At 36.3% G+C, this 26660-nt stretch overlaps 1 protein-coding gene across 1 annotated transcript in view; it reads left to right on the top strand.

The window, feature by feature from the left end:
- Positions 1-26660, top strand: part of ENPEP (glutamyl aminopeptidase) — a 104948-nt gene that overhangs the window by 71279 nt on the left and 7009 nt on the right. Inside the window, exons 11-18 of the mRNA XM_082838529.1 lie at positions 2527-2606; positions 12618-12754; positions 12879-12934; positions 19738-19888; positions 20912-20985; positions 21097-21201; positions 21290-21460; positions 23349-23489. Coding sequence (XP_082694655.1) covers positions 2527-2606; positions 12618-12754; positions 12879-12934; positions 19738-19888; positions 20912-20985; positions 21097-21201; positions 21290-21460; positions 23349-23489 — 915 coding nt within the window. The remainder of the gene's footprint in view (positions 1-2526; positions 2607-12617; positions 12755-12878; positions 12935-19737; positions 19889-20911; positions 20986-21096; positions 21202-21289; positions 21461-23348; positions 23490-26660) is intronic.

Genomic DNA, 26660 nt, shown 5'->3' with positions numbered 1-26660 from the left:
TTTTTTCTCCTACCCTAGTGTTCACCTGCTCTCTGTTCAGGTATATTACTATCTGGTAGACAATGTTAAGTTGTATTATAAACTAAATGGTCTCTTCCCTTTTCTCACTGCTTAAATATTCCACTATTAGGGAATTCTTACTGACCAGAAACTTTTTATAATTTAAATGGACCACACATTTGTAAGTTACTGTTTTACATTATGGCTTCAACCATCTCTTAGAAATGGGCCAGTTTCACATCTCCATCAGGGAGAGTTCTCTATGGGACAAGTTTACGTGTCTTTGGCAGTCCAGTCAATGTAAACCGGTGGAAGAATGGTAGTAGGTATGTCATGTTGGGGCAAAGTCAGTTTCCTTAGTGAAAATTAGACTGGCCATATTTATACTGTCAGAAACTGTTATATTGTTAGATATTTTAAAAGTGAATTATACCTTTAAAAAATTAAATCTGATACTCTTGAATTTTAGAAAACATATAGGAAACTCTATCGTTTCATTTATGTAATTTCTATTTCTTGACATTTTGTACTCTCCAATCTATAATTTTACTCACATTAGATCCTGTAAGTGGCTCCAAAACTGTAAAATTATATAGCCTCAACCCTGCATCCTTTTTTGTCTTATGATGCTCTTACAGACCTCAGAGTAATATTTTTTACATGACCTTAGCAGTATATCTTATGCCTACTCTTAGGCACAGCCTAGTCCCAGAGACCGTGTCTTAGAGGGGACAGTGGAAATGTGAAATCCTAACTGTGCATACAGTGTATCAAGATACTCCGTACTCTGTTGTTTCAGTCAGGTTGGCATTGGGGAAAGGTGAGGAGGAATGAAATGTTAGTCTACATGGCAACACCACATCAGCAGAGCAGTGAAAGAGTGCAATCTGTAGGTAGAATGTGACTTTTAAAAATGCTTCTTTGTCTATCTGTCGAGAAGCTCTGGCAATATTACTAGTCTATCTAAACTACAGACAGACTTTACTAGACTACAAGTACTAGTCTAGTAAAGGGATCGTTCTTAGGTTGGCTTCACTAAAATCAGACCCTGAGGTGATCATTCAAGTGAAAGTGACTCATTAGGAAGTCTAGGAAAGGCTGGTAGGGGGATTGGCAAGAGGGATATCAAGCAGAAAAGGTGCAACAATAAATAGGTTCTGTCCAGGGTGACTACCCTGCAGGGAAGTTCTAGAGACAGTGCTTCAGTGTGGTCCTGCAGATGGGGCAAAGAACATTTCCATGCCCATCCATCATTGGCTAAGGGCTGCATCCAAGGATGTAAACTCCCAGGAACTTCTAGCTTTCCTTGCTCAGGCAGCCAGAGGGCAGTCCTCTAACAGAGAGACCCAGGTGCTGGCTGTGGGCAGGGAAAGCATAATGGAATCCAGGGTGTACAAAAATGACAAAGAAATTCAAGGGGATAAGGGTGGAGCACTGACAATGTCTCCTATAGGATCCAAGAAACAATTTACGTACTGGTTCTATGAAACTTACATCCAAAAACATTCCACTGCAATAAACTCCTTCAAGAGCGCTAGTTAAAGTTCAATCTATAAAACATTTCACTAGTTAGACAACAAAGGATGACTTCTTTCATGTAGATGGCAAATATATATTCTCCCTGAATTACATAAATTTTATTGTATCTTGAAAGGGAGAAATATCATTCCCCCATTCTCTATTAGGGACTTGAATGATCACAGATGAAGAAAAACAAGGCCAACTCTGAGTTGAAACCTAAACCCAAACACAGATTCATCTTTTCTCTAGATCTCCTGTGTTTTCTGACTGGTAAGATATGATATGAGAACGATCTAAAAGACATTTAAGACCTCTTTTATGAGATTTCAAGACTAAAATGTTAAGTATATATAGTATCAAAGTACAAAGCTAACCTCCTCCCCCCTTGCTCTACAAGAAAATACTAAGAAGCTAAAAAGAACACTAAAACCCACTGAAACATGCTTGCCTGGTGAGTTTTCTTTGCAACACACTGGTTCACATGATTGTAAATAGGAGATATTTAAAGAGCATGATAAGCTTTAAGGGATGATGGTGGTGGTGTCATTGCAACATAATTTCTAAAATGCATTATTTCCTTCACAGCATTTTAATATTGTCTTCTGAATTCTAAAAATGTATTGTGTTCCTTGACAGAAACTATAGCATATTAAAGTCTGTGCAAGTATGTATGTGAATGCTCAATTTTATATGTGTTATATTTATGCAATATCTTTATTCCAAAGCTTCAAGCCATTTTCCTTGAAATAATCTTCTTCATCCTTAGCTAATTTTTGATACAAAGTTCCAAATTTTAGAGATTTATATAAATTGAAAGCAATTACATAGCCTATCTTTACCACAAAAGAGTACTGTATTAACTGTATTAATTGTATACTATACACTGGACAATTGCTTATGAGGAAAATATGCTTGTCTATTGCTTTTTATGCTTGTCTATTTTTACTTTGGAAATGTTATTTTTTAGTAGTAAAAGTTAAAATTTTTCTTTTTAAAAAACTTTAGTTACACATGGAATATTCCAGTTAAATGGACTGAAGATAACAAATCAAGGATTACATTCTACAATAGGTCAGAAACAAGAGGTAAATATCATCAATTGATTTATTTCTTCTTTGAATTAATGTACTACATTAAATGAATAGAAGTGTAAAGAAACAACAATAAAGATGGAACTTATAACGTAAACTTCAGCAAAAAGAAACCTTTTAAGTAATTAACTGGTGAGCCAAAATCCTTATCTATAATAATGAGAACTTTTTTACCTTAAGAAATTCTTTGTAATGATTTACCATGACTGGTACAATAATAAATACCCACATCCAAAGGAGAAGGGTCAGATACCCAACCACTGGAAGATCAATGTATCAATTTTCATCCTTTCTTTGCTCTCTTCCTTCTTTCCTCGCTTTTTCTCCTTCCTTTGTTCCTTCTCTTTTCCTTTCTTCTTTTTAAATATCAGATAACCCACTGAATTTCTTAGAATGTTATGTAACATGCCTGATTTTTAAAATGCTGCCATTAAATTAGACCTATCATTTTTTCAACTAGCACGACATTAGAATCTTTAATGACTCCAAATCATTTTTTCTAAGCTGTCAAGTTGTCACCAGTAGCTCAAGGCATTACCTATATCTATATCCATCCATCTAACCATCTCCCTAAGTGAATGACTTGGCACTTGCCTGTGTTAAATTCAGCTGTGACTGTTCTGCTCACTTAAGCCAACTAGAAATATATTTCTGTATTCTATCTCCATTGATTTGTCTTTTCCCTTCTTGAAAAATTTTAGAGTTACATAAAAACATGGGAGACCTTATCACATGTTCTCTACTACAGATCGCTGAAAAAATAAGACAGGTTTTAGCAACCATCCCAGAAGAATCTTGCTTTTTATACTTTTGCTATTGTGCTTGTTTTGTGTTTCAAAATCACTTCTTATCTAAGACAAATGAGACTCTTCTTCATCCCTTCCCATGAGGACTTGGTTTCAGAATAGCATTTGGCATGGACTCTCCCCCATGGCTTCTCAGGGATAAAAGTAGATCATCTATCCTCTATTTACATATGCCTATTTGCTCCTGTAAGATATTCTAAAATAGTAATTAATTTCCTCTGGCAAGTAAGTTTTTACACTATTTCCAGTAGATTTTGTTTTAAAAACAACTTTATTGAGATATAATTCACATACTAGGAAATTCCCCCATTTAAAGTGTGCAATCCAATGGTTTCTATTACATTCACAGACACTTGTAACCATCATCACAGTAAATTTTAGAGCATTTCAATAGCCTCAAAAAGAAACTCCATATCCTTTAGCTATCAACTCCTCTATTCTCCTACAACCCCAACCCTAAGCAACCACTAATCTACTTTCTGTCTGCATAGATTTGGCTATTTTAGACATTTCACATAAATGGAATGATACATGTAGCATTTTGTGATAGCTTCTTTCACCTAACATAATGTTTTCAAGTTCATCCATGTCATAGCATGTATCAGTACTTCATTCTTTTTTATTGCCAAATTATATTCACATCATATTGATATTACCTTTTGTAATATCATATTGATATTACAAAGGTAGTATCATATTGATACTACCTTTTGTTTATCTGTTCATCAGTTGATGGGCATATGAATTGTTTCTGCCTTTTGGCTGTTATGAATAATGTTGCTATAAACATTTGTGAACAAGGTTTTATGTGGCTCCGATATAGTTTTTCAGCTTTGGTTTTTACTTTTACTATAAATTATTTTGTGAGTTTTAGTTTTTACTATAAACTCTACCAGCTTTGCTATAGTCGAGGTAAGACCCCTTTCTGTTGCCTTTACAACAAAACTTTCTTTTGGTCATTTAGGCTAACCTTAACTGATGTAGTCAGCAATTTCTCTTGAATTCTTTTAGAATACCCAGATCAATGCCATTTTGTCTTAGTATTTTATATAGGATAATTTTGTGTTTGAGTACCAAGCTCTATCTTTTGTGGGCCGTCTTCTGACCATTTTCTTACTCAAGTACACTACTCAAGCCAAAGGAAAATGGAGAAGACAGAAAAAAAGTTTAAAAAATGTGCAATAGCACCGATAAAAGGCATAATAAGGCTAGGATTCCCTTGGGAGGTTTTCAGTGGATCTGGTTTAAATATTACTACATATTTTCCCCATTGGTCACCATTGGTTAACTGAGGGTTGGGGGAATGTCTGGGAAGCTGCTTGATTTGTTGTTTACAAATTTAAAAGCATGAGTAATTTATATACACTAACACAATGTACCTAGCATTTTCATGAAATGAGGTTTCCACAAAAGTAAATTTTCCAGATAACTAAAGCTTATTCAAGTGCTTTGTAAAATAGGTTTCAGGAGTTAACAATAAACATTCTTCTTGTATGTATTATGTACTTATTAGACAGAATATTTGAATAATGAATTAAATAATGAATTAAATTAATTAATTATTTCAAACAAGTATTTACTGAGAACTAACTTATGGGCCAAACACAGGGATAGGTATGGAGATAATGCTGGGTGGGGGGGAACCCACAATCCTTACCTTGTGGTAATTACTGTCTAGGGAGGGTGTGGACAAGTCAGGTAAACATAATACCATGTCATAAGGGCCCGGTGTGGTAACAGCCAAAGGCACTCGCAGGAGAAGCACCAGTGGAGATTTAGGGGTTGAGGAAAGTTACTGAAGAAAGGGACATCTAGTCTCAGAGTTAGGGGGGGCTAAAGGTAGAGTTTAAGTGGATGACAGGATGGACTGAGTGCAGACTGAAATAGTGCTACAGACAGAAAATGCTAGTATGAAAGTGAGAAAGCAAAGGGCTCTTAGGGGAAGCTCTATCCCTCTGTCATTACATTTAAGACATTTTTTGCTGTAACTATTGACTTTATCTGTCTCTCCCCTCTCTGTAGAATATTCCTTGAGAAATGGAGCTTATTTTTTGTTGTTGTGTGGTTGTTCTATATCTCCAGCAGGTACCTAGTAATTGTTTATTGAATGAATGAAGTGGCTCTAATGTTCACAGAGCTTTGATGACAAACCTATCTTTATCTGCAACTTCAGAATCATGACTGGTCACTTAGCCAGAAGCAAACTAGACATCTCTTCCTACTTCAAAGTGCCTGCTCCATTTTTAGGCTATGCAATAAGTTCCGGTTTCCTGTTTGGGGACATCTTCAGCTCTCAGCTCAGAGCACAGATGACAACATGTCCTGAGTGTACTGAATGGGCAATCAGCTCAGGTTACCAGCCCCACCTCCCTCTTCTCGTTTTCTTTGGTGATTCATCAGTTAGAAATTTCCCAGGCAAGAGTGGGACTTCCCCTAAGGTCGTTTATTTACATTTGTGTTACACACGGTATTTTAAATTAAACATGTACTTTATAACACAAGAAGAGGATCTCCATCTCAGATGCTTCTCTGGCTATTCTAACCTACCCTGAATAATCTCTCCTCTCACTGTTGAGAGTATATTTTATGCTATTAGTTTCATCAATCCTTGTTCTTAGTATTATTCCTTAGATTTTAAGCAGCAGCATGGTTATTTACGATTCATATGCTCTGTCTTTTCTTTTTAAAGTAAATTATAAGCTCTTTGAAGATACCAACTACACATCATACTCCTTGTCTCCTGCTCCCCTATTCCCAACAAGGTTCTGTGTGCATCCTAAGAGTTACTAAGAGTTCAGGAAGTCCTTGCTTAATGACGTTTGTTTGCCTGCAGACCGCTGTGCTTCTAGAGGCTGACTGTGTATAGTAATGCCTCTATCTTTAGCATCAGCTACTATTTTGGCTACTGTCAGTGCATCTACATTTAGTAGTATACCACCTTTTTGTTTCTAATCTGCTGCTTTCTAACATTTAGAAGACTTGTAGATTATCACATGATATCAGACAACCAATCTTGCTAAAACATAGTATTTAAAAATAGGGATTTGGGACTTCCCCGGTGGCACAGTGGTTAAGAATCTAACTCGGGGCTTCCCTGGTGGTGCAGTGGTTGAGAATCTGCCTACCAATGCAGGGGACACGGGTTCGAGCCCTGGTCTGAGAGGATCCCACATGCCGCGGAGCAACTGGGCCCATGAGCCACACCTAGTGAGCCTGCGCATCTGGATCCTGTGCTCTGTAACAAGAGAAGCCACGACAGTGAGAGGTCCGCACACCGTGATGAAGAGTGGCCTCCGCTCGCCGCAACTAGAGAAAGCCCTCGCACAGAAATGAAGACCCAACACAGCCAAATAAATAAATAAATAAATGTATTAAAAAAAAAGGATCTGCCTGCCAATGCAGGGGACATGGGTTCAATCCCTGCTCCAGGAAGATCCCACATGCTGCAGAGCAACTAAGCCTGTGCGCCACAACTTCTGAGCCTGCGCTCTAGAGCCCACAAGCCACAACTACTGAGCCCACGAGCCACAACTACTGAAGCCGGCACGCCTAGAGTCTGTGATCCACAACAAAGAGAAGCCACCACAATGAGAAGCCTGCGCACTGCAATGAAGAGTAGCCCCCGGTCGCTGCAACTAGAGAAAGCCCGCGCACTGCAGCGAAGACCCAACACAGCCAAAAAGTAAATTAATTTTTTAAAAAAAGGAAAAAAAATTTTTAATTGCTTTAAAAAATATTTATAAAAAAATAAATAAATAAAAATAGGGGTTCATAAGCACATAGGGTCTAAAAGACAGTTTAGGGCATAGGAGGTGGAACAGATTTTGTGATGACTGTTTTCATAACTCTTTCAGATTGAGGATGCATTCTGGATGGTTTAGATAACCAAATTCTGACTATCATATAAGTAAGATATTACTAAAATTTGATGGTAGTTATACTTAAATATTTCATATCAAAATAATGATGGGCATATATTTTTTAATTTAATGGCAAATAGGGCAGGAGAGAGAGAGAGAGAAACTTTCTTCATTCCTCCAAACTGAGCCTCATGGAATCTTTGAATTTTGATTGAATCATTACGGATTCCGTTTTGCAGATTCAGAAGCTCAGTTTGTTTAATTCAGCCCTGGTCAACCAAGTCTCAGAAATCTTATTCACGTGAACCATACATATAAGAATGCTAATTTGTTAATTTACACAAATAAAAACATACTGGCCAAGGTGAAACAGAATATTCACTTCAGCTAATTAGATATCTCTTCCAGGAAGAAAATTTACTTAATAAGGGTACATAGAGAGTTGGGGTATATTAATTATTTTAAAGAGGTCATAAGCTGTGACTGCTTTGTATATATACTGCATTAACTAGGGGAGTCTAATTATTGCATTGAGAGGCTATCAGGGGTGGCTCCCTGCAATAAAAATTTCTTATTCATGCAACACTCCAATGGAGGTGTTCCTGACCTACCATCTCTCCTAGGTAGCTCACTCTCAGATAATGACTTAGAATTCCTGGCTTTTTCTTTCTCATGGCTCCACCTCCTCCCTCCCCTTGACCCAATCTTGGACTTCTCTGCTGGATCTTTTTCTCTTTTTTTTCTTTTTTTAACTTTTTATTTTACATTGGATTATAGCCGATTAACAATGTTGCAATAGTTTCAGGTGCACAGCAAAGTAACTCAGCCATACATATACATGTATCCGTTCTCCCCCAGACTCCCCTCCCATCCAGGCTGCCACATAACATTTAGCAGAGTTCCCTGTGCTTTATAGTAGGTCCTTGTTGGTTATCCTTTTTAAATAATTCTCTGCTGAATCTTTTGCATCTGATCAGAATACAGAGGAAGATAATGGAGGGACCAGAACTAGAAATGCATCTATTATTTCTCCCCACACTTTATATCTCGGTGTCAATCATATGTTGCCACCTAACTGCAAAGGAGGCTAATAAATATAGTCTAGCTGTGTACCCAGGAGGAAAAGGGAACAGTATGGTAAACAACCAACAGGTTTCTCCATATACACTGTTCTCTATAAGAGCAGATCTGTCAAATGATCTGGAACACATGTACCAACTAAGTTGGGCACCTGCTTTCCTAGGCAGACTACGGACACATCAACAGATCTTCACTATCCAACTCTCCTTTGCAATTATTTCTTCACAATCACCAAAACCATTGCCTATGATAATCCTTCATCACGATAGTCAGATTGCATTTTTTCCCGATTCCTACTTATTATACATTACATATTAATCCTACATCTTTCTTTTCAGGGAGATTCTTTAGGCTACTTGCTGAGACTTAGACGGGACTCTATAATTATTATTAACACAATCAATAATATTTCCTTGAATAAGTAATTTGTTGAAAACATTGTCACAAATGGAACCAATCCATTTGTACAATGGGTCATGTTAGTCTTCGTTTCAGAGATTGAGCTTTTCTTCTTTGACCCCAAATTCCTTTTTTTTTTTAAACTGTAGTCAGAATACTAGTGGAATTTTTTAAAGATATTTTTGATATGAGACATTTTTAAAGTCTTTATTGAATTTGTTATTGTTATTGTTTCTGTTTTATATGTGTTGGTTTTTTGGCCATAAGGCATGTGGGATCTTAGCTCCCTGACCAGGGATCGAACCCACACCCCCTGCATTGGAAGGTGAAGTCTTAACCACTGGACTGCCAGGGAAGTCCCCCCAAATTCTGACAGTGCATCCTACTTGAAATTTTTAGGTCTCCAAATATAATTTGTGTGTAATTAGTCAAAAAATACTACTCTTGTGTATTTCAGCTGTTTTACTACTAACTGATACACAAATTTAATAAGATAGATATAAACTGTCATTTTACACAGAAAAATAACTTGCTTAAAGGATCGATGCAACACAGTATTTATGTCCACAAAGAAAAATGCTTCCTTCTCTAAAAATTTCAGGTTGTCACAAGCTCTCTAGTTGACTGAAGCTTGTTATAATTATTTATATAAAATAGTCTATTAGAGAACTATTATGCATGCTATGTTATTGAAATCTGAGTTGAAACTAGCCTCTGGATGAAATTTTGAAAAGATAATTATCAGACAAATAATAGAAGGAAAAAATTTTTCTAGAAAGAGCCCCTACCCAGAAAGAATTCGTTCACCACTTTTACGTGTAAAACTAGCAAGAAATAGCACAAAACAATTTATAAACTGAATGATAGAGTACTATATGGCCATTAAATTTAAATCTTCATATATAGAAAATGAAATTGCAAAGTGCTTACAATATAATTTCAAATGAAAAGGATTAATAATAATAAACACAGTAAGGTTCCAGTACGTGTATTGTGTGTTCATATGTACATATATATGGAAGATACATACATGCACACAAGATAAAAACATAATGTCAACTGGTGGTGGGTAATTTCTGTATTCTTCATTATACTCTTTTTGTATTTTCCAAATACATATTTGGAACCTAAAGAACACATACTACTGTTATAATCAGAAAATTCTTAATAGTAATTGGAGAAACAGAATGAAACATACACCCTTACTTCTATGCACCACCTGGAATAGGCATCAATATTTTAGTCCTATTTACTTCATTATGTAACTAAACAACCCAACAGTACTTTGTTGTTGACAACTGTTCCAAGAGTAGCATGAACTTGGAAAGTCTGGCAACTACTGACTTCCTGGATCTCAGCTTCCTCATCTATAAAGTGAGAAAAATCACTGTAACTCTAGACAGGCTTAACTAGGTATATATAAAGCACACTTTATAAAATACTGCAGTATTTGGATGGATTGCCAGGAACTTCTCAACGTTATTTATATTTGCTTTGCTATTTATAGAACTGGCGGCATATCCCCTTTCATAATAATGGGGATAGCTACCATCTGTTGGACACATAACTATGTGACCAACACTTTACCTATGTTATCTTATTTAATCTTCACAACAGCCCTGTGAGGGATTTTTATCCCTACTTCCCTCATGATGAACTGAAACACAGAGAGGTCAAGTGATTTGGCCAAGATCACATAGCTAGTAAGTCATAGAGCAATGATTTTATCCTCAGTCTCTCAGACTGGAAAGTTCATGCTCTTTCTCCTATAATATATGGCTCTGTGCTTAAGCAAGAGGCTGTCCTCCCAATACAAACATTCAAAGTGTATGGCTGCCAAAAGATTAGCTTCCTTTCAACAACATGTCCATGGGAGGATGACAAAGAAAGATAAATACTATATGAGTGAGGTAAATGTTTACAATTTGTCAAGAACCTACTCTGAACGTTCCTAAAGAAACTTTATTGAAGAGTTTACTTATATATTATGGAAAACTACTGTGTCCTGGATATCCTCCAAACCTTGTGAATGCTTCCAAAATTTAAATCATCTTTCCTCCCAAACTGACTCATCTTTCTCTATTCTGTAAGGGCAACACCATTATTCATCCAATCATGCAAGCTATTTTTCCCTCCTCTAACTGTCCTCATCAACTCAGAAAAAGGACAGTGTTGATTTTACCAGTGATGTGTCCCTTGAACACATCACCTATTTTCATCATCTCCACATTAGTGTAAGCCCTCATTCTCTCTTGCCCTAGATTATTACAGTAGACTCTAGAATCTCCTTCCAATATCTCCTTCCCATACCACCATCAAAATTATCTTTCTAGAAACAGGCTGGAGCATATTATTTCCCTGCTTAAAAATCTTCTCTATTCTTACCATCTCTCAGAAGATGGACTTCTTGGGCTTCCCTGGTGGTTCAGTGGTTAAGAATCTGCCTGCCAATGCAGGAGACACGGGTTTGAGGCCTGCTCCGGGAAGATCTCACATGCCGTGGAGCAACTAAGCCCATGAACCACAACTACTGAGCCCACGTGCCACAACTATTGAAGCCCATGTGCCTAGAGCCCACGCTCTGCAACAAGAGAAGCCGTCACAATGAAAAGCCCACGCACTGCAAACAAGAGTGGCCCCCGCTCACCACAACTAGAGAAAGCCCGTACGCAGCAACAAAAGACCTAGAGAAAGCCCATATGCAGCAATGAAAGACCCAACGCAGCCAAAATAAATATAAATAAATTTTAAAAAAAAGAAAAAAAAGAAGATGAACTTAACACAGCTTGTGGCTCTTCACACTGAGGCCTCACTTTTACTTCCAGCCTCATCTCCTATTTTCCAATATCATATCCCACATTATCACTACATTAAACTATTTGAAATTATTTAAATATACTAAGTATTCCCACATCATTATTTAAATTGCATATTGTCCACACAAACAAAAGAGTATATAAGTATAAAAGTACAGGATGCTAACGAACATCCTAATGTTCGTTCGCTAATGCTAACGAACACTGGTCATGTCAGAGCATAACTATTATTTTGAGTAGTTTTTACTTAAAACATAAGTCTTTGTTCCTCAATGTTGAACTTCCAAAATCTATATCCTAGAGTCCTATGTAAATTCTGAATGCTACTTCAGAAAGTTAATTTGGTAAATCCACTGATGAAAAAACATTGATGTAATCAGTTGAAATAAGGAAGCAGAAGACTTTACAAAGATAAATAAAATTGGGAGGACGAGCATGAAATGGACCACAAAATCAAGAATGTTGTATCTGGATTTTAGTCCTATTGCAAGCCTTCTTGACATTTTAAAAGCATTACTGACCCTCAAATCATTGCTCTGCTTAGCAATCACCATTTCCATCAATTTGAATGTTGATTTTAATACACAAAGTATTTTTTTTAATGTTTACATTTTTATCCCCTCCCCAGGCTGCCCCAGTAAATATTCTTTGTGTAGTAATTCCATCACGATTAAGAATATATGGATTACCCCCAAAGGGCATGGACTTCTCTGTCTTTAAGCATTGTTTTACTTATTGAAGGATTGACAAGCACAGAATTATTTCACCCATATGACAAGCTTCTGCCAGTAAGAAATAATAATAAGTCACAAATTACAGGACACTTATTTACATTACTTATTTCTTTTTCAGCTCACACACTACAATGACATGTTAAAGTTAGGCAACTAAATAAGAATTAGGCTTTGGGGCTTTGGATCCAAATAAAACTTGACTCCTTGAGCTAATATTTCTTTTCTTTTCTTTTTACCCTCTGGGTCTAATTTCTCTGTGTTTATAGTATGTGCAAACATGTTTCTCATTAGTGTTTATTTACTACCACAGGAATCACTTTGAACTCTCCTAAACCTAGTGGAAACACTTTTCTCAAAATAAACCCAGACCATATTGGGTTTTACCGTGTAAATTATGAAGTATCAACTTGGGAATGGATAGCTACCAATCTTTCCCTCAACCACAAGGTAAGAATAGCAGGTTGTGAATTGTTTTCTTTTTGTTCTAAGAACAGCATCATAATGACATTAATTTTCAACACGTTTCGTTTTAAGATTCATGTTTCTTACCTTTTTTTCTTTCTCTTCCCAGTACTTTTCTTCTGCTGATCGTGCAAGTCTTATCGATGACGCTTTTGCCTTGGCAAGGTGGGTTTTGGAATGAGATTCAATCGTTTAAAATACTGTGGATCTTGTCATAAATCTTTTTAAAAATGAATTACAACAAAGTACTAATTTATAGTTTAAAATATCCGAAGCCACTATTTACATTATTTTTTTCATAACTTTTTTTAAAACTAATATGAGCCTTATAGCTAAAATATTGATATCAACTCAACATACACAAAAACTCACCTACCCTATTGACTTTAGACAGGGTTTGTCTAATCAGAGTCCTTGAGCTAATTAGGAGTGACACTTGCAAATGCACAAAAGTGTACTGTCATAATTTGATTTATTAAAAAGACGAACAGTGTGTTTCATTAACTCATCTCTGTGAGCCCAAGCCCATTGTAAGATTTTATGGTTAGAGTTGTCAAATCTTATTCAGGTCACTGGGGTAAGAAGTATGAGACATAGCGCCCTAGGATTGAATTAAGGTACTGTTTAGGAAATTTGAATTTTTTTCTCATGGCCTGAAGGTAACTTACACTTAGAAAAAAAACAACCTACACTTTGAAAACAATAATCAACATAGATTGGGGTAATGTAAGAGTAGTAACCACAGTACCTTTGAGACATTTTTCTCAGGTAGTCTAACACTAGTAATTCAACAAGTATTTTTTGAATTTCTGGCACTTTTGTAGGAGCTAGGGACACAGCCAACTTGCTCTGCTGGCTTTGTAGTGGCCTCATTTTAGACATAAGCAAGGTACTGAGAATGAGATGCTAGTTCCTCAGGAAGCCTCATGGCCCCTTTGTCTGGGTTAGGTGTCCCTTTTATGGGGTCCTGCATTTCCGATAATATTATATTGTCAATGCTTATTAATTATCCATCTCACCCACCAAACTGCAAGTTTCACAAAGGTAGGCACCTAGATCATGTTCCTATTCATTTTATCCCCAGCTCCTAACTGTGCCCGGCCCCTAGTAGATGTTCATTAAATATGAGCTGAATACATGGCTGGAAGGATAGTATAGCAGCACTAAAGGCATGGGAGAACTATTTTACATGGACTCCCTAGATAGTATACTGGAAGTCAGAAAACATTTGTGACATTTTTAAGGAGGGAATTTATAGGGTTAAAAAACAAGCTCTCAAACCAGGTTAAAATCCTGGTTCTGAATAACCTCGAGAAAGTTTCTTAACCTGTCTCTGCTTCAATTTTATTGTTAGTAAAATGGAGATGACCTTATAAGACTCTCGTGAGGAGCAAATGAAATAATGCACGTAAGGGACACCAAACATTGTCTGGTCTTTAGGAAGTGCTCAGCAGATTGTATTACTTGATGAAAAAGCATCCACCATTGTTTAGTAGCAGCAAAGAAGCATTTAGAAAAGCTCTTATGAATTTGCAATCTAGATTCCCTTTGTAGGTAACAGACAACTTGATTCTCTTTGGTGAATCTCCAAGTTTAATCTCCTGGATATGTAACAGATTAATTATTTTCATTATGCTATGGTATGTCAATCACTCATTTGATAAATATTTATTGAGCACCTACTCTGTACCTGGTACTGTGTAGACTGGGGAAATGAAGTGGTGAAAGAAAATGATCAACATTTTAGGGAATTTACTGACAGTCCAGTGGTTAGGACTCCGTGCTTTCACTGTGGAAGGCACGGGTTCAATCCCTGGCCAAGGAACTAAGAGCCCGAAAGCTATGTGGTGCGGCCAAAAAATTAAAAAATAAACATTTTAAAACATAATAGGACCATTTAGATTTTTTTTTTCAGGAAAACTCTCTCCTGTGAAAACACAGTGATCTCTTACAAAGCTTAGAATCTTGGCTGTTAGAAATTACACAGAGCTGTAATGACCTTATGGTTTAATTTCCATCACAACACAATGCAGACAGTTCTTTTGCTTTAAGAAGTGAAAGCCTCTTGAACAGCTTTCTCTGAGGAACTGTGTACAAAGCAGATAACTCACACAACTGAACGACTTTCTCACATTTGCTCAACTCCTTGGCCATAGCCCATAACATTTTGAAGAGCTTCAGAAAGGTAGAAAGTGAAACAAATTTGAAAGCCAAGAAACATGTAGAATCACACAGCCACCAATCCAGAAAATACCTTAGCTATCACCTGAAATATCGCCTGAGCTACTATCACCCAGTTTCCTTATGTAATGCATGAGGTAAAAGGGACTCAAAGAGAAACAGAGCCCACCTGTGCTGGTTAGAGTCAGGTCCAGATCACTCTGAAACTTTGCAGAAAAGCAGAAATGCGTACTTAGATGGGTAAGTGCATGTGGTTGCATTAGAATTTACACAGTTCTACTCTGGTATTCAAAAAGAAATGGAACTATTGTTTCATCAGCAAGACTAAAAGGGCGGATCTAAAAACAAAAATATGCTTGATACCCCTGCCCCCAGGTTTGAGGAGCTAGTACTCTTACTGCCTTGGATGGAATATCCCGCTGGGCACATTTGTTGAAGATAAGGAGTAAAAATTCACCCAGTCACTTCTGAGTCCCCACAGCAGACTCACTTCAACTATATGCCCTGCCCGGTAAAACCCTCAAATGTTCAACTTCATTTAAAGTTCCTCCAGCCCCCAGCTCAGGCTAGTTTCAGGCCAGCCCCCTGCAATGGGAATAAGGCGCTTGATATCCTCTCCGTTTTGCTGCATGGAACTTCTGCTTCTCACCATGCTGCCTTGATTCCTCCAGTGTTAGGGCAAGGAGAGCAGAAGGAGGGCAGATGAAGGCAAGAAAGATCCTGACATGCTGTCTACTTCTGGTCCTCTCTGAACTTCGCAGATGTTTAACACTGATCCTTTTCCTTGTGTGGTGCTTTCGCGGAATATGTACCATCCACACACATTCCATGGCCAAGGGTCTTTCTCCTGCAGTTCTTTGAGGTGAGGAAGTGAAAACCTCTGAACCGCATCCAGTCTACAGGAAGTATTCATATATCCTTTCCCCTGACAAGGTCTGGAAGGATGGGCAACCTCATGCAGTCCTATATCTTCACTCCGATGTCAGAGCAGTAGCAACCACAGTCTCTCATCCTTTACATTTCTTGGGGTATCAGACACCAGACCACTGTGCCCCCAAGCTCCAGGGTACACAGATAAAACTCTTCAGGTGGTTCCATTAAAGCCCCTTTTCTAGGCTTCATGTGAGGGGAAAAGCATCCTACACCCTCCTGTCTCCTGTGGGAGGACAGCATTCACAGTATACCGACAGAATCCTCCAAAAGCCCTCTTCTAAAATGTCTCCCTCTCCCCCTTTGCCGCTCCAATCTCTTTCGCAGGCTGGTAGTGGGCTATCAGCTAAGGGTCACAAAAACCTGTTCCTAACCACGTCAGTCCTAATTTGATGGGCCTGCGTCTTACTTTGGAGTGTAGGTTAAGGGGCTTGGTTTGGAGGCCTTGCCAAAACTGAGACAGAAAAAATCCTTTTTTTGTCTACCTGTTACAGATTTTTTACCTTTTCAGTAGCTTATATGGCACTCTGCAGCCCTCTGTGTGACAAAGAGAGTGGGTGAGGAACAGCACAAGGGAAAGCAGCGTGCTGGCTAGCAGGCACATGGGAGGGACCAGGAGTCCCTAGGCAAGGAAAGAGTGGCAGAAAGGATGGCTTCAAAGGCCCCCTAAGCTAAGGATCCAAACAGACTTTCAGTCAGGCTTCAAGGTGTAGTGGCTCCAGTGCTTTCCAAGGTGAGGGCCAGGTTAGCAAATAAAGACCACAAGGTGGACATCAGCCACGCCGAGATTACAGACTTCTAGGTACACCAGATTTACCATTTTACAGGTGCTAACAGAGCTGACCAGACCACCACACAGAACTAGATAAGCAACTTTTCCCACCCTATCAAGGACTGCCTTTTAAAGAAGGGAGAAGTAGGGGAATGCGGAAAGACTCCAAAAGGGATCCAGCTGATTGCAAAGAGACTGTTTTAAGCCAGAAATCTGAATTTAATTAGTAAGTTAACATCGAGAGACCAGACACATGGGAAGTTTTCAAAAGTCTCCACACCATCTGAAGGCTCTGCTGAAGAACGAGAGACCATGGGGTCAGTTCTATCCACATAACCACCTCTCTCAACCATTTCTAATGTCCCATTCGAAAGCCATGTTCGGTAAGACACTATGTTTAATTTGAGCTTCTTGGAGAAGGACTGTGCAGTCTTTCCAGGTCACACCGGAGGAAGCAAAAACAAACCTTTTGTTCCAGATTCCCCAATCTTCTGGGTACCTCAGGCCAAGACAGGAAAGTAAGAATTCCCTCAAAAGACCTCTTTGTTTTCTTCTTCTTCTTTACAGCATTTTGTGAGAACTTTAAGTTTATAGCCTCCATCCTCTCCACACTATAGATTATAGGACAATTCTAGGATTTAAGTTCCTCAGGTTGGACTCTTACTATAAATGGAAGATTTCTGAACAAGGAAAATTCTCAACCAAATCTGGCTTTCAGAGCTGCTGCTGGTCTATGGATTTAACAGAGTTTGAGACTCAAAGCTGAGTAAAAAGGCTGTCTTAGGTTGAGTTCCCTCAAAGCAGAGTCTGAAATGGAGGTTCCCGAATAGGTGGTTTATTGAGAGAGTACTCTCGTGAGATAGGGAGTGCGAGAAGCAGGCTGGGGCAGGGAAAAAGGCTGAGCGACAATATGGTCTCAGCTGGAGTCTAGCTTTGCCAGATTCCAGTAGGAAGCCATATCCATGAATTGTACTTGTAACAGAGGGGATCCAACTTGAGGGAAGCAGGCTGGCCTGTTGCATTCCTAAATCAGACAATTAATGGCCAGGGGTGGGGGTAGCATAACCTTTTAAGCCAGATGGATGTATTTGGTCAAGGGCTATTTTCTGAGGAAAGTGCAGCTATGAGCCAACGCAGCACTGTAAGGGGGTCTGGGAGGGAAGGGCACTATACATGTCTTTGTTCTAAAAACAGATTCTTCACTCGTCGTCCCAGTAGTATCAGCATTGCCTAGGAACTTATGAGAAATGCAACTTCTTAGGCCCTACTCCAGACCTGCTGAATCAGAAATTCTAGGGATAGGGCCCAAGGGTATGTGATTAACAAACCTTCCAGGTGTTACTGATACACGCACAAACTTGAGAATCATGATTCTAAATGATACTGCTCTTCCTCGGAAGTATCAAATACCACAGAGTAACATGATTTGTGGGAAATGAAAAGTGCATCAACTTAATTCTCGAAATATTATCTCAATAATAACCGGCAAAAAATTCACTCTCAGTCCAGTGTTCTGACCATGTGACTCAAACTTAAACAAGTGATACCTAAGTGGAACAACTGCATAGCTATCAAGTATGTTGAAAAAACAAGGCACTAGGATAGGATATTGATTTTTTCAACAGTTAAATATATAGTATTTCATCAGGGCCTCTAACCTTTGGATCATTGGATTACTTCCTTACTTCTACTTATGCTAATTTAGCCAATTCTTTTGGCCTTTGTAACCAAGACCCACTCCTTCTAATCTTTTCACCTACTATAAATGTGCAGCCCACGAGGTTTCTAACCAAATTACCTGCCATTCTTCCTGAACTTTCATTAGCCTTTTCGTTAATTTGATCCTCAGAGCAACAATTATTCTTCATAAGTAGTCTAAGAAAATACTGACTGGACTGTTGCACAACTGACTGTTGTGCTATCCACCCGGGAAAATAGAGAATCATTAAAATTAGAAAATTCTCAAGTTTCAACCGTCAACATAAAACTCTACAATTTTTTTTTTTACTCAATAAACATTCTCAATAAAACACTCCATTTCTCAACATTATTTATACTTTTATTAAGACAGGCTGAATGCTCCAAAATATAAATTCTTCTAAATAAGATCAGGAACTGAGAAAATAGAAGAAATCAGCTCTCTGAACTGAAAACAAACTGTATCATATCACATTAGTGCAAATCATATGATACCAACGGTGTTTATTCTTATCTAGCTCTCCAATACCAGTTTATCTTATCAACTCTCAGGGGAGAAATCAAGATATGGTTACATTATTTGTCATTCACAAAAAATGACCTCAAATATACTAGCACTCAATGCATCAGTATTACTTTCTCAATAATTTAAAGTTTATTCTTTAATTTTAACTTTCAAAATGTAATTTGGAAAGACAGGATTCCTATCTAAGATTCTTTCCAAAACCTGGGCTGAAATTTGAGGCATAACAGATTTCTGAGAACATTATTTCAAAAGGTTCCAAAATCTTTTCTAAGGAGGAAGAAATCGAACTCTTTAAACTTTGAAATGTCGATGGTAACTTCACATTTTTTTGAGAAACAAAATCTATTTTTATTTATCAATATTATTGGGAAATGTATAAAAAAGGGAGATGTTTTTATGGTAAATATAAGTTCAATTGGAATGTTTTAAACATTCACAATTCTCGAGTACTGTTATATTTCCTATTCATGTCAAATGTAAAAAAATTCAATACAATACACTTATAAAGGTGCATTTGTATACTACAATCAGCTTGTGAACCTAAAATTTAAGTTTCTATTTGTCAATATTAACTGTATAGCTAAATGGCTTTCGTTTTATCTAAAATTCTGCCATAGCAATTTTTCAAATGCACACCTTAATGTTCTCTCTTCCCCTTTATTACTGAACATATGAAAGCACTAATACATCATTGTGAACAAACCTCTTTGATTGGGCCTTAACAGTAATGCATTTTCTTAATTGTTTAATGGAAGGGTTCTCATTAACATTGAAGTCTATGATCCCCATATTAGTACTTTCAGTCGAAGGAAACTAGTCTGTGGTTTTTAATTTACTGTGGGCTTTCTTTTTCTTTCTTAGAGCTCAACTTCTAAATTACAAGGAGGCTCTGAACTTGACCAAGTATCTCAAACTGGAAGAGGAATTTTTACCATGGCAGAGAGTCATTTCAGCTGTAACCTATATTATTAGCATGTTTGAAGATGATAAAGAGCTATACCCTATGATTGAGGTAATCTTAATGCTGTATCTTATGAAAGGAGATGTTTAGCCATTAGCAGAATAGGAAGATTTCTGAGAGAAGGAGCTCCTGGGAAACACAAAAGCATATCTTGCCTGCCAAGTGAAATCAAAGGAAATTATAATGACTTGACTAATCAAATCAAAGAGATGCTATTTGTTTTTTCAACTTGAAATGTATCAGTATTTCTGGTTCAGTATACCACTTAAAGGTGTATTTTAGTGTTAGAAGCAATACAATAGTTAATATTTTATTTAAAATAAACAACATTTTAAACCATAGATACAAACTAGATCCTATTTTTAATGGATTTATCTATGTTAAAATGAATCTATTCTCATCAAAATATGACATAATTTTTCCTTATTCTTACTGCTATTATTTCCACATTGAGATTTTATTATAAGATAGTCATTCTAAATGCTTTTCTTGGCTTTGTGATTTCTGCAGCACTTTTGCAGGACACTTGTAATTTTAAACAAATTCTGGATTCCAATCTCTAGCTCTTCCACTTTCTTTATGAAAGAACTTGGACAAATGCTTTCATATTTGTGAGTCTTTGTTTCCTTTGTACAATAGGAATGTCAGCAGTTGGCTGCCTATGGTAATGGAATAGTGAGAATCATATAATATAAATGTCATTTTTAAATCCTAAGCCAATATACAAATATTAGTTATCATTTCATCGATACTTGAGCAATCTTCCTTAGTGAGGTAAGTATGTCAGGTGTTATTCTATTTACTACACATGTTAACTAAGAAGTGGAGGTTAAAAGGGGCTTACCCAAAGTTCTATAAAACATTAGAGAGTGATCCAGGATGTTCTTATGTTCGGGACTGAAGTAAAATTACAATGTTATAAAAACTTTAATACATCCCTTTCCTAGGACAGGCCCAAAGTTCTCTGAGCTAGTAGGGGAAAAGATTACCACAGGGAACTGTAGATTATAATAAACGGGAGACTGTTGCTAAATAGTACATTATTACTCACTCTGCATGGTGCTTTTATTTCAGAAATACTTCCGAGATCAAGTGAAGCCCATTGCAGATTCTCTGGGATGGAATGATACTGGAGACCACCTCACAAAGTTATTTTTTACCTTTTTAAAAATTAATATTCATTTAGTATTCGTTTGTATATGTTAAGACATGTTGAAAAGTGGTCAAGGCCCCAGCTGTGTGTGTGTTTCTTTTCTTAGATTACTCCGTGCCTCTGTATTAGGGCTCGCGTGCAAGATGGGAGACAGCGATGCCTTGAACAACGCTTCCCAGCTATTTCAGGCGTGGCTAACTGGGACCGTAAGGTGACTGTTCACCGTGTTTTCATTTCTGGAAGACTTTAAACTGAGAAATGAGGAATTAAAATCTCTGAAATACTGTTTCTTCTTCTAGTCTTCCTGTAAATCTCAGGCTTCTGGTATATCGGTATGGAATGCAGAACTCTGGCAATGAGACTTCATGGAACTACACTCTTCAGCAATACCAGAAAACTTCATTAGCTCAAGAAAAAGAAAAGCTATTGTATGGATTAGCATCAGTGAAGAATGTCACTATTTTGTCAAGGTAAGCTGGAACTTTTGAAAAAATTACATGTATTGGTACTTGATAATTTATACATCACAGTCTCTTTATAATGCTAATTATGGATGATATGTTTCCAAGAAAATCTATTAAATAATTATTTTCCTGGCAAGAAACAGAATATCCCTGTAAGAGTTGCTTAAAAAATAAAGACATGTAATCTCATATAAAAAATTCTGGAGGTAGGGAGCTTCCAGTTGTGTACAGTGGTTCAACATTTTCATCCAAGACCTAGGCTCTTTCTCTTTCTCTTCTGCCATCCTCTACATGTTGGACGTCTTATGACTTCCAGAGCTCCAAGTATTTTGCCTTCACACAAATACATTCAATGGAAGAAGGACAGGAGCAAAAGAGCTCCTCCTCACGAGGCTCTGTCTTTTATGATAAGAGGTCAGTTATCTCCACTTCCCCTCATAATCCAGAACTAGGTCACCCTTGATCATTCTGGGTTATACTCTGGATCTACCATTTGATCATTTGCTGACTAGGATGAACTTGAATTCCTTTGACTGATTTGGGCCAATCATGATACTCTGAGGATGGGGTAGTAGTTTACCTTCCCTAGGATCAAGGATACCTTGACCCAAGCCCAGAACAAAACTGGTCTCTGTCAGCAGAGGAGTGTCTGCCACAACATGCATAGACACACACCCAAAAGGTATTTACATTCCACTCAGAAGGTACAAAGACTGCTTGAAGCCCATTTATGAATGTTCTCCCACTCCACATCTATGTCCCAAATCAACTAGCTTCTGCCTTTTTTATTTTTTCCTTGGTTATGGCTTCTGAGTTATTTACTTCATTCATTTAAACAACACTTAAGATGTCCTTTCTATGTACAGGTATATAGATTGTGGGAATAAAAATGAACAAGAATGAAATCTATCCTTGAGAAACTTAAAGGTTCCTGGGAGAAGCAGAATATAAATAGTAAATTACAATGCAATAACCAATCTGTAAGGACTACCAAAAGCAGTTTGCTTTTACTTAGCAGGGCTTACAATACATTTTCACCATCTCACCTTAGGGCTATATGTGAATTCTTCTCTCTGCCCTAAGATAGTCTATCAAGAACTTGATCATCTTGACATTCCACAAAACATTATATTGTTTCATTACTTTGATGGCATTGTGCTAATTGTATATGATGAGAAAATTAGCAAGTACTTAGATGCCTTACTAAGACTCTTGTGAACTAGAGGATAAGAGATAAATTGTACAAAATTCAGGAGCCCACCACACCAGTGCAGTTTCTGGAAGTTTACCAGAGCACATTCAGATATTCCCTCTGGGTACAGCCACGGCATAAATTTAATAAAAATCTATTGATTTGGTCACTTAATTTATCTTGCACTTATTTGCATTATACCATAATTATAGCCAATTAATCCAACCATACAAGTTACATTAGAAAGTTGTTTTTTACAATCTAGGGAAGAGCAAATAAGACAACTGTAATCCCATATAAAATAATAATATAAGTACTTTCCTTTAATTTGCTGGGTTTTGGGGGGTTTTTTAGTATAATTGAATAACCAGGTAAAATGGATGAAGTACTTCTATTAAATAAATACAAATAATTTTTTAAATTAATAGTTGAAATTGTGGTTGTTTTTAGTACCTCCAAAATAATTTAAATGTTCCTAAAGTTTACATTACACTAGTCCTCAAAATTATAGGTTGTTCTTTAAAAAGTTAAATATTTTAGAAAATATTAAATTGTGTTTTATCATTTGTCTTACTTAATTGACTGTGTCAATTGGTGACTCAAGAATTGAATTACTGGAATGAAAGCGATGTTCTATTGCAATTTAGCTAAGGGTGAACACTAAAAGTTCATTTTGAATTGTGTTTGTTTGGCTTCTCTTAGATATCTGGATTTGCTCAAGGACTCAAATCTTATTAAAACTCAGGATGTGTTTACAGTCATTCGATACATCTCATATAATAGCTATGGGAAGACTATGGCCTGGAATTGGATACAGCTCAACTGGGAATATCTAGTCAACAGGTGGGATGATCAGATAATGGTTTATTGTTCTGTCTGATACCATCTACAAGTTCTTTCTTTTTCTCTTTTCTGTGCTTTCTCTGACATCTATACGATATCTGAAATGGCATATTAGAGGTAAGGATCATGGTATTTTCCTTCCAGGGAAGCAATGTACTAGTTAATTTTAAGCATAATTCATTTTCTGGAAAGTAGTGTTTCCAACTGATCAACAGAATTTTGAAATCTGCAAAGATGACTAAGCATTATTTTTAGTTTGGTTAAAACAAGTTAATTCTGCCTATTTTGCTAGCACCTAGCATAATGCCAGGCACATATTTAGTTCTCAATTAATTTTTAATGAAAACGAAATGATAATTCCTGGACCTGGGTTCCCATTAGAGCCCTACATCTTACTGAGTTCATATGGATAACTTTTGCCACCCTTAACCAGATAATTAAGCTTTAGGTATTTTGAAAATTTCTTTTTTTTAAAATTATTTTTTATTGGAGTATAGTTGTTTTAAAATGTTGTATTAGTTTCTACTGTACAGCAAAGTGAATCAGCTATACATATACATATATCCCCTCTTTTTTTGGATTTCCTTCCCATTTAGGTCACCACAGTGCATTAAGTAGAGTTCCCTGTGCTATACAGTATGTTCTCATTAGTTGTCTATTTTATACATAGCATCAATAGTGTATATATGTCAATCCCAATCTCCCAATTCCTCCCTTCTTAAAAGCAAACTATATTTCCCGGGCAATAGCAGTTTTAAAATAAGGAGCAAGGACAAGAGATGAGCAAATGAGCTAAAGAGATGCTTTCCTAAATTTCTTATTTCTTCCGCCTCATATGGAAGAAATGTTGCTACTCTTGGTCTTGATCCTCTAAATTTAATGCTTATTTCCATTAAAAAGATACTTCTTTGACAGAGTATAAAATATAGATTATATGTCCCAAACAAATATGTAAACACTGACCAAAGAACTATACCATCTATAATCCCCATACCAAGAAATGGCCTCTGTCATCTCCTCCTAATCTCCCCTGTCTTCCCTTCAGCACTGCCTAGTGCATAATGACCACCTTATCAGAAATATTAACTGCAAAGATAACTTTTTATTTCTATACTTTTCTACCCTACAATTAACCAGTGTGCCATTATGTTCATTCACATTTCTTATCCTTCTGAGATCCAAATTATATCTCTAGCTCTCAGCAAAGATACCCTACATTGCTTTTGCTTACTTGTGATAAATTTTTGCCTTTTGTATTATTGCAACTATTGAATGTAACTGCTCATCCATTTCTATGAAGATTGATTGGCATGCTTGTGTATGTGTGTGTGTGGTGTGTATATGATGCTCTGTTCATCTGTTTATAATTGTTTCAATAAACTAATTTGGTTTAGAATTAATAAATCTACCTATTGAAAACATGTTATCTGGAGGTAATAGTTCATATTATGCAAGGTAGTACTTTCCATTTTGAAAGATATATGGCTAATGACACGTACTGTGTATTTTGTTTTAATCGAAAAGACTATGCAACTTTTTTTTTGGTACATGCTGTAAGAAACCTATGTAGATGAAGAAAAATGCTTACTATTAAATTATTGTGAAAATATAAGTAAATAATATTCTATTTTACATAATAAAGTGGGCACTTCCTTATTGTTTATTAAACAGAATATTTCTCAAGGCTTATTTGAATTGCTGTCATGTGAGTTATTTCAAATAATGCATATTTCATTTTTTAAAATTAGCTCATTGTTATACCTCTTAAGAATTAAGAAGTAGGAAAAAGAACAGGTGTTACATTGCCATAAAGTCATAAACAGTTGGCCTTAAAATAAATCTATTAGACCTAATGTTGAAATTTTCAGGAAAAACAAAATGATGAAGTATTTGCAGTGCTAGTTCCAAAACCCTCTCCCAAGGCTTTTAATATTTCTTCATAGTCTAATGATCTAATTCTCATATCATTTCAAATAGCCTAAAACGTAAAATTATATAATAACCACATGTCAGATACAAAAAAGCCCAATATTAATTATGGTTAGTTTGAAAAATATATAATTTCCCCATTAAAATTGGATAAGACAAATTAAACAGAAATGATCCAAGCATTAGCCAAATATTTTCAAACTCTTAAATGTTTTCCAGACTTCAGAATGTGTGGTTTTATTGCCTTTGTTTCTGAACAAGTTATTGTCATCTTAAAATAAATAAGCTGCTTTTTTATAAAGCTTTTGTTACGTGATTTTTATGACAGCTGATGGCGACACCACTAATGTCCTTTCCACTTTGAGACTTAACCACAAAGTTCCAAAGATACTTCAGAAATTATTATTTGCTTTTGTTTATTCCATTAAACTCTTACATGAAACTATGAAGTTGAATGAACTCAATAAGCCAATATAGTGTGGTGTGATAAAGTTTGATTTAAATTTATGACTATGAATGAAAAATTAAGTCAATGGGACATGACTGAAGTCATTTAAACAGTATCTCATAAACAAGATAATTTAATAAGCACTTAACTAAAAGTTTTAAGTGCATCAAAACCATTTCTTCTGGATAACATAATAGTACTTACATAAATATTAAATCCAAGAAGATTATTTTTACATAATTATTTTTCAAAATATTTAAGATATAATTAAATCCTTATTTTAGTTTTAAAAGTAATCAAATATGATAAATATACAGCATATTTCCCCTTAAATGGTACACTTCATATGATGGTTTCTTGGAATGAACGTATTTTGTTTTTATATTTCTGATATTTATACAGGTAGTTGCAGTTTTTATTCAATCTATTCATTGCTAGTTTCTAAATATATTCTTCAATTTTTTTTCACAAAGAACAAAACAGAAGAGGAATATTATAGAAATTATAGAAAGTCACTGGAAAAACTGTTTCCTTACCTGTAATAACAGACTTTCTTTGAATCTGTAAAATATCATTACAGGAACTTAGTGTGATTTCCTTTTTTAAAATCTCAATTTTCTTATTATAAAATAGGTGTGTATTGTTTTGCACAAAATGCAGATAAGCAAAAATAAGGATACAAAAATCACCCATAAACCCACCACCGAAAAATAACCTCTGTTGTCACACTGTTTTTCCTTGAGTCATTTTTCTATGGCTGTTCATTTATTTACAGAAATGGAATTATATTAGAC

The sequence above is a fragment of the Leucopleurus acutus genome (assembly GCF_964270905.1).
Source record: "Leucopleurus acutus genome assembly, chromosome: 4".
Classification (NCBI taxonomy): Eukaryota; Metazoa; Chordata; class Mammalia; order Artiodactyla; family Delphinidae; genus Leucopleurus; species Leucopleurus acutus.
This window is presented reverse-complemented; position numbering and strand designations above follow the sequence as displayed.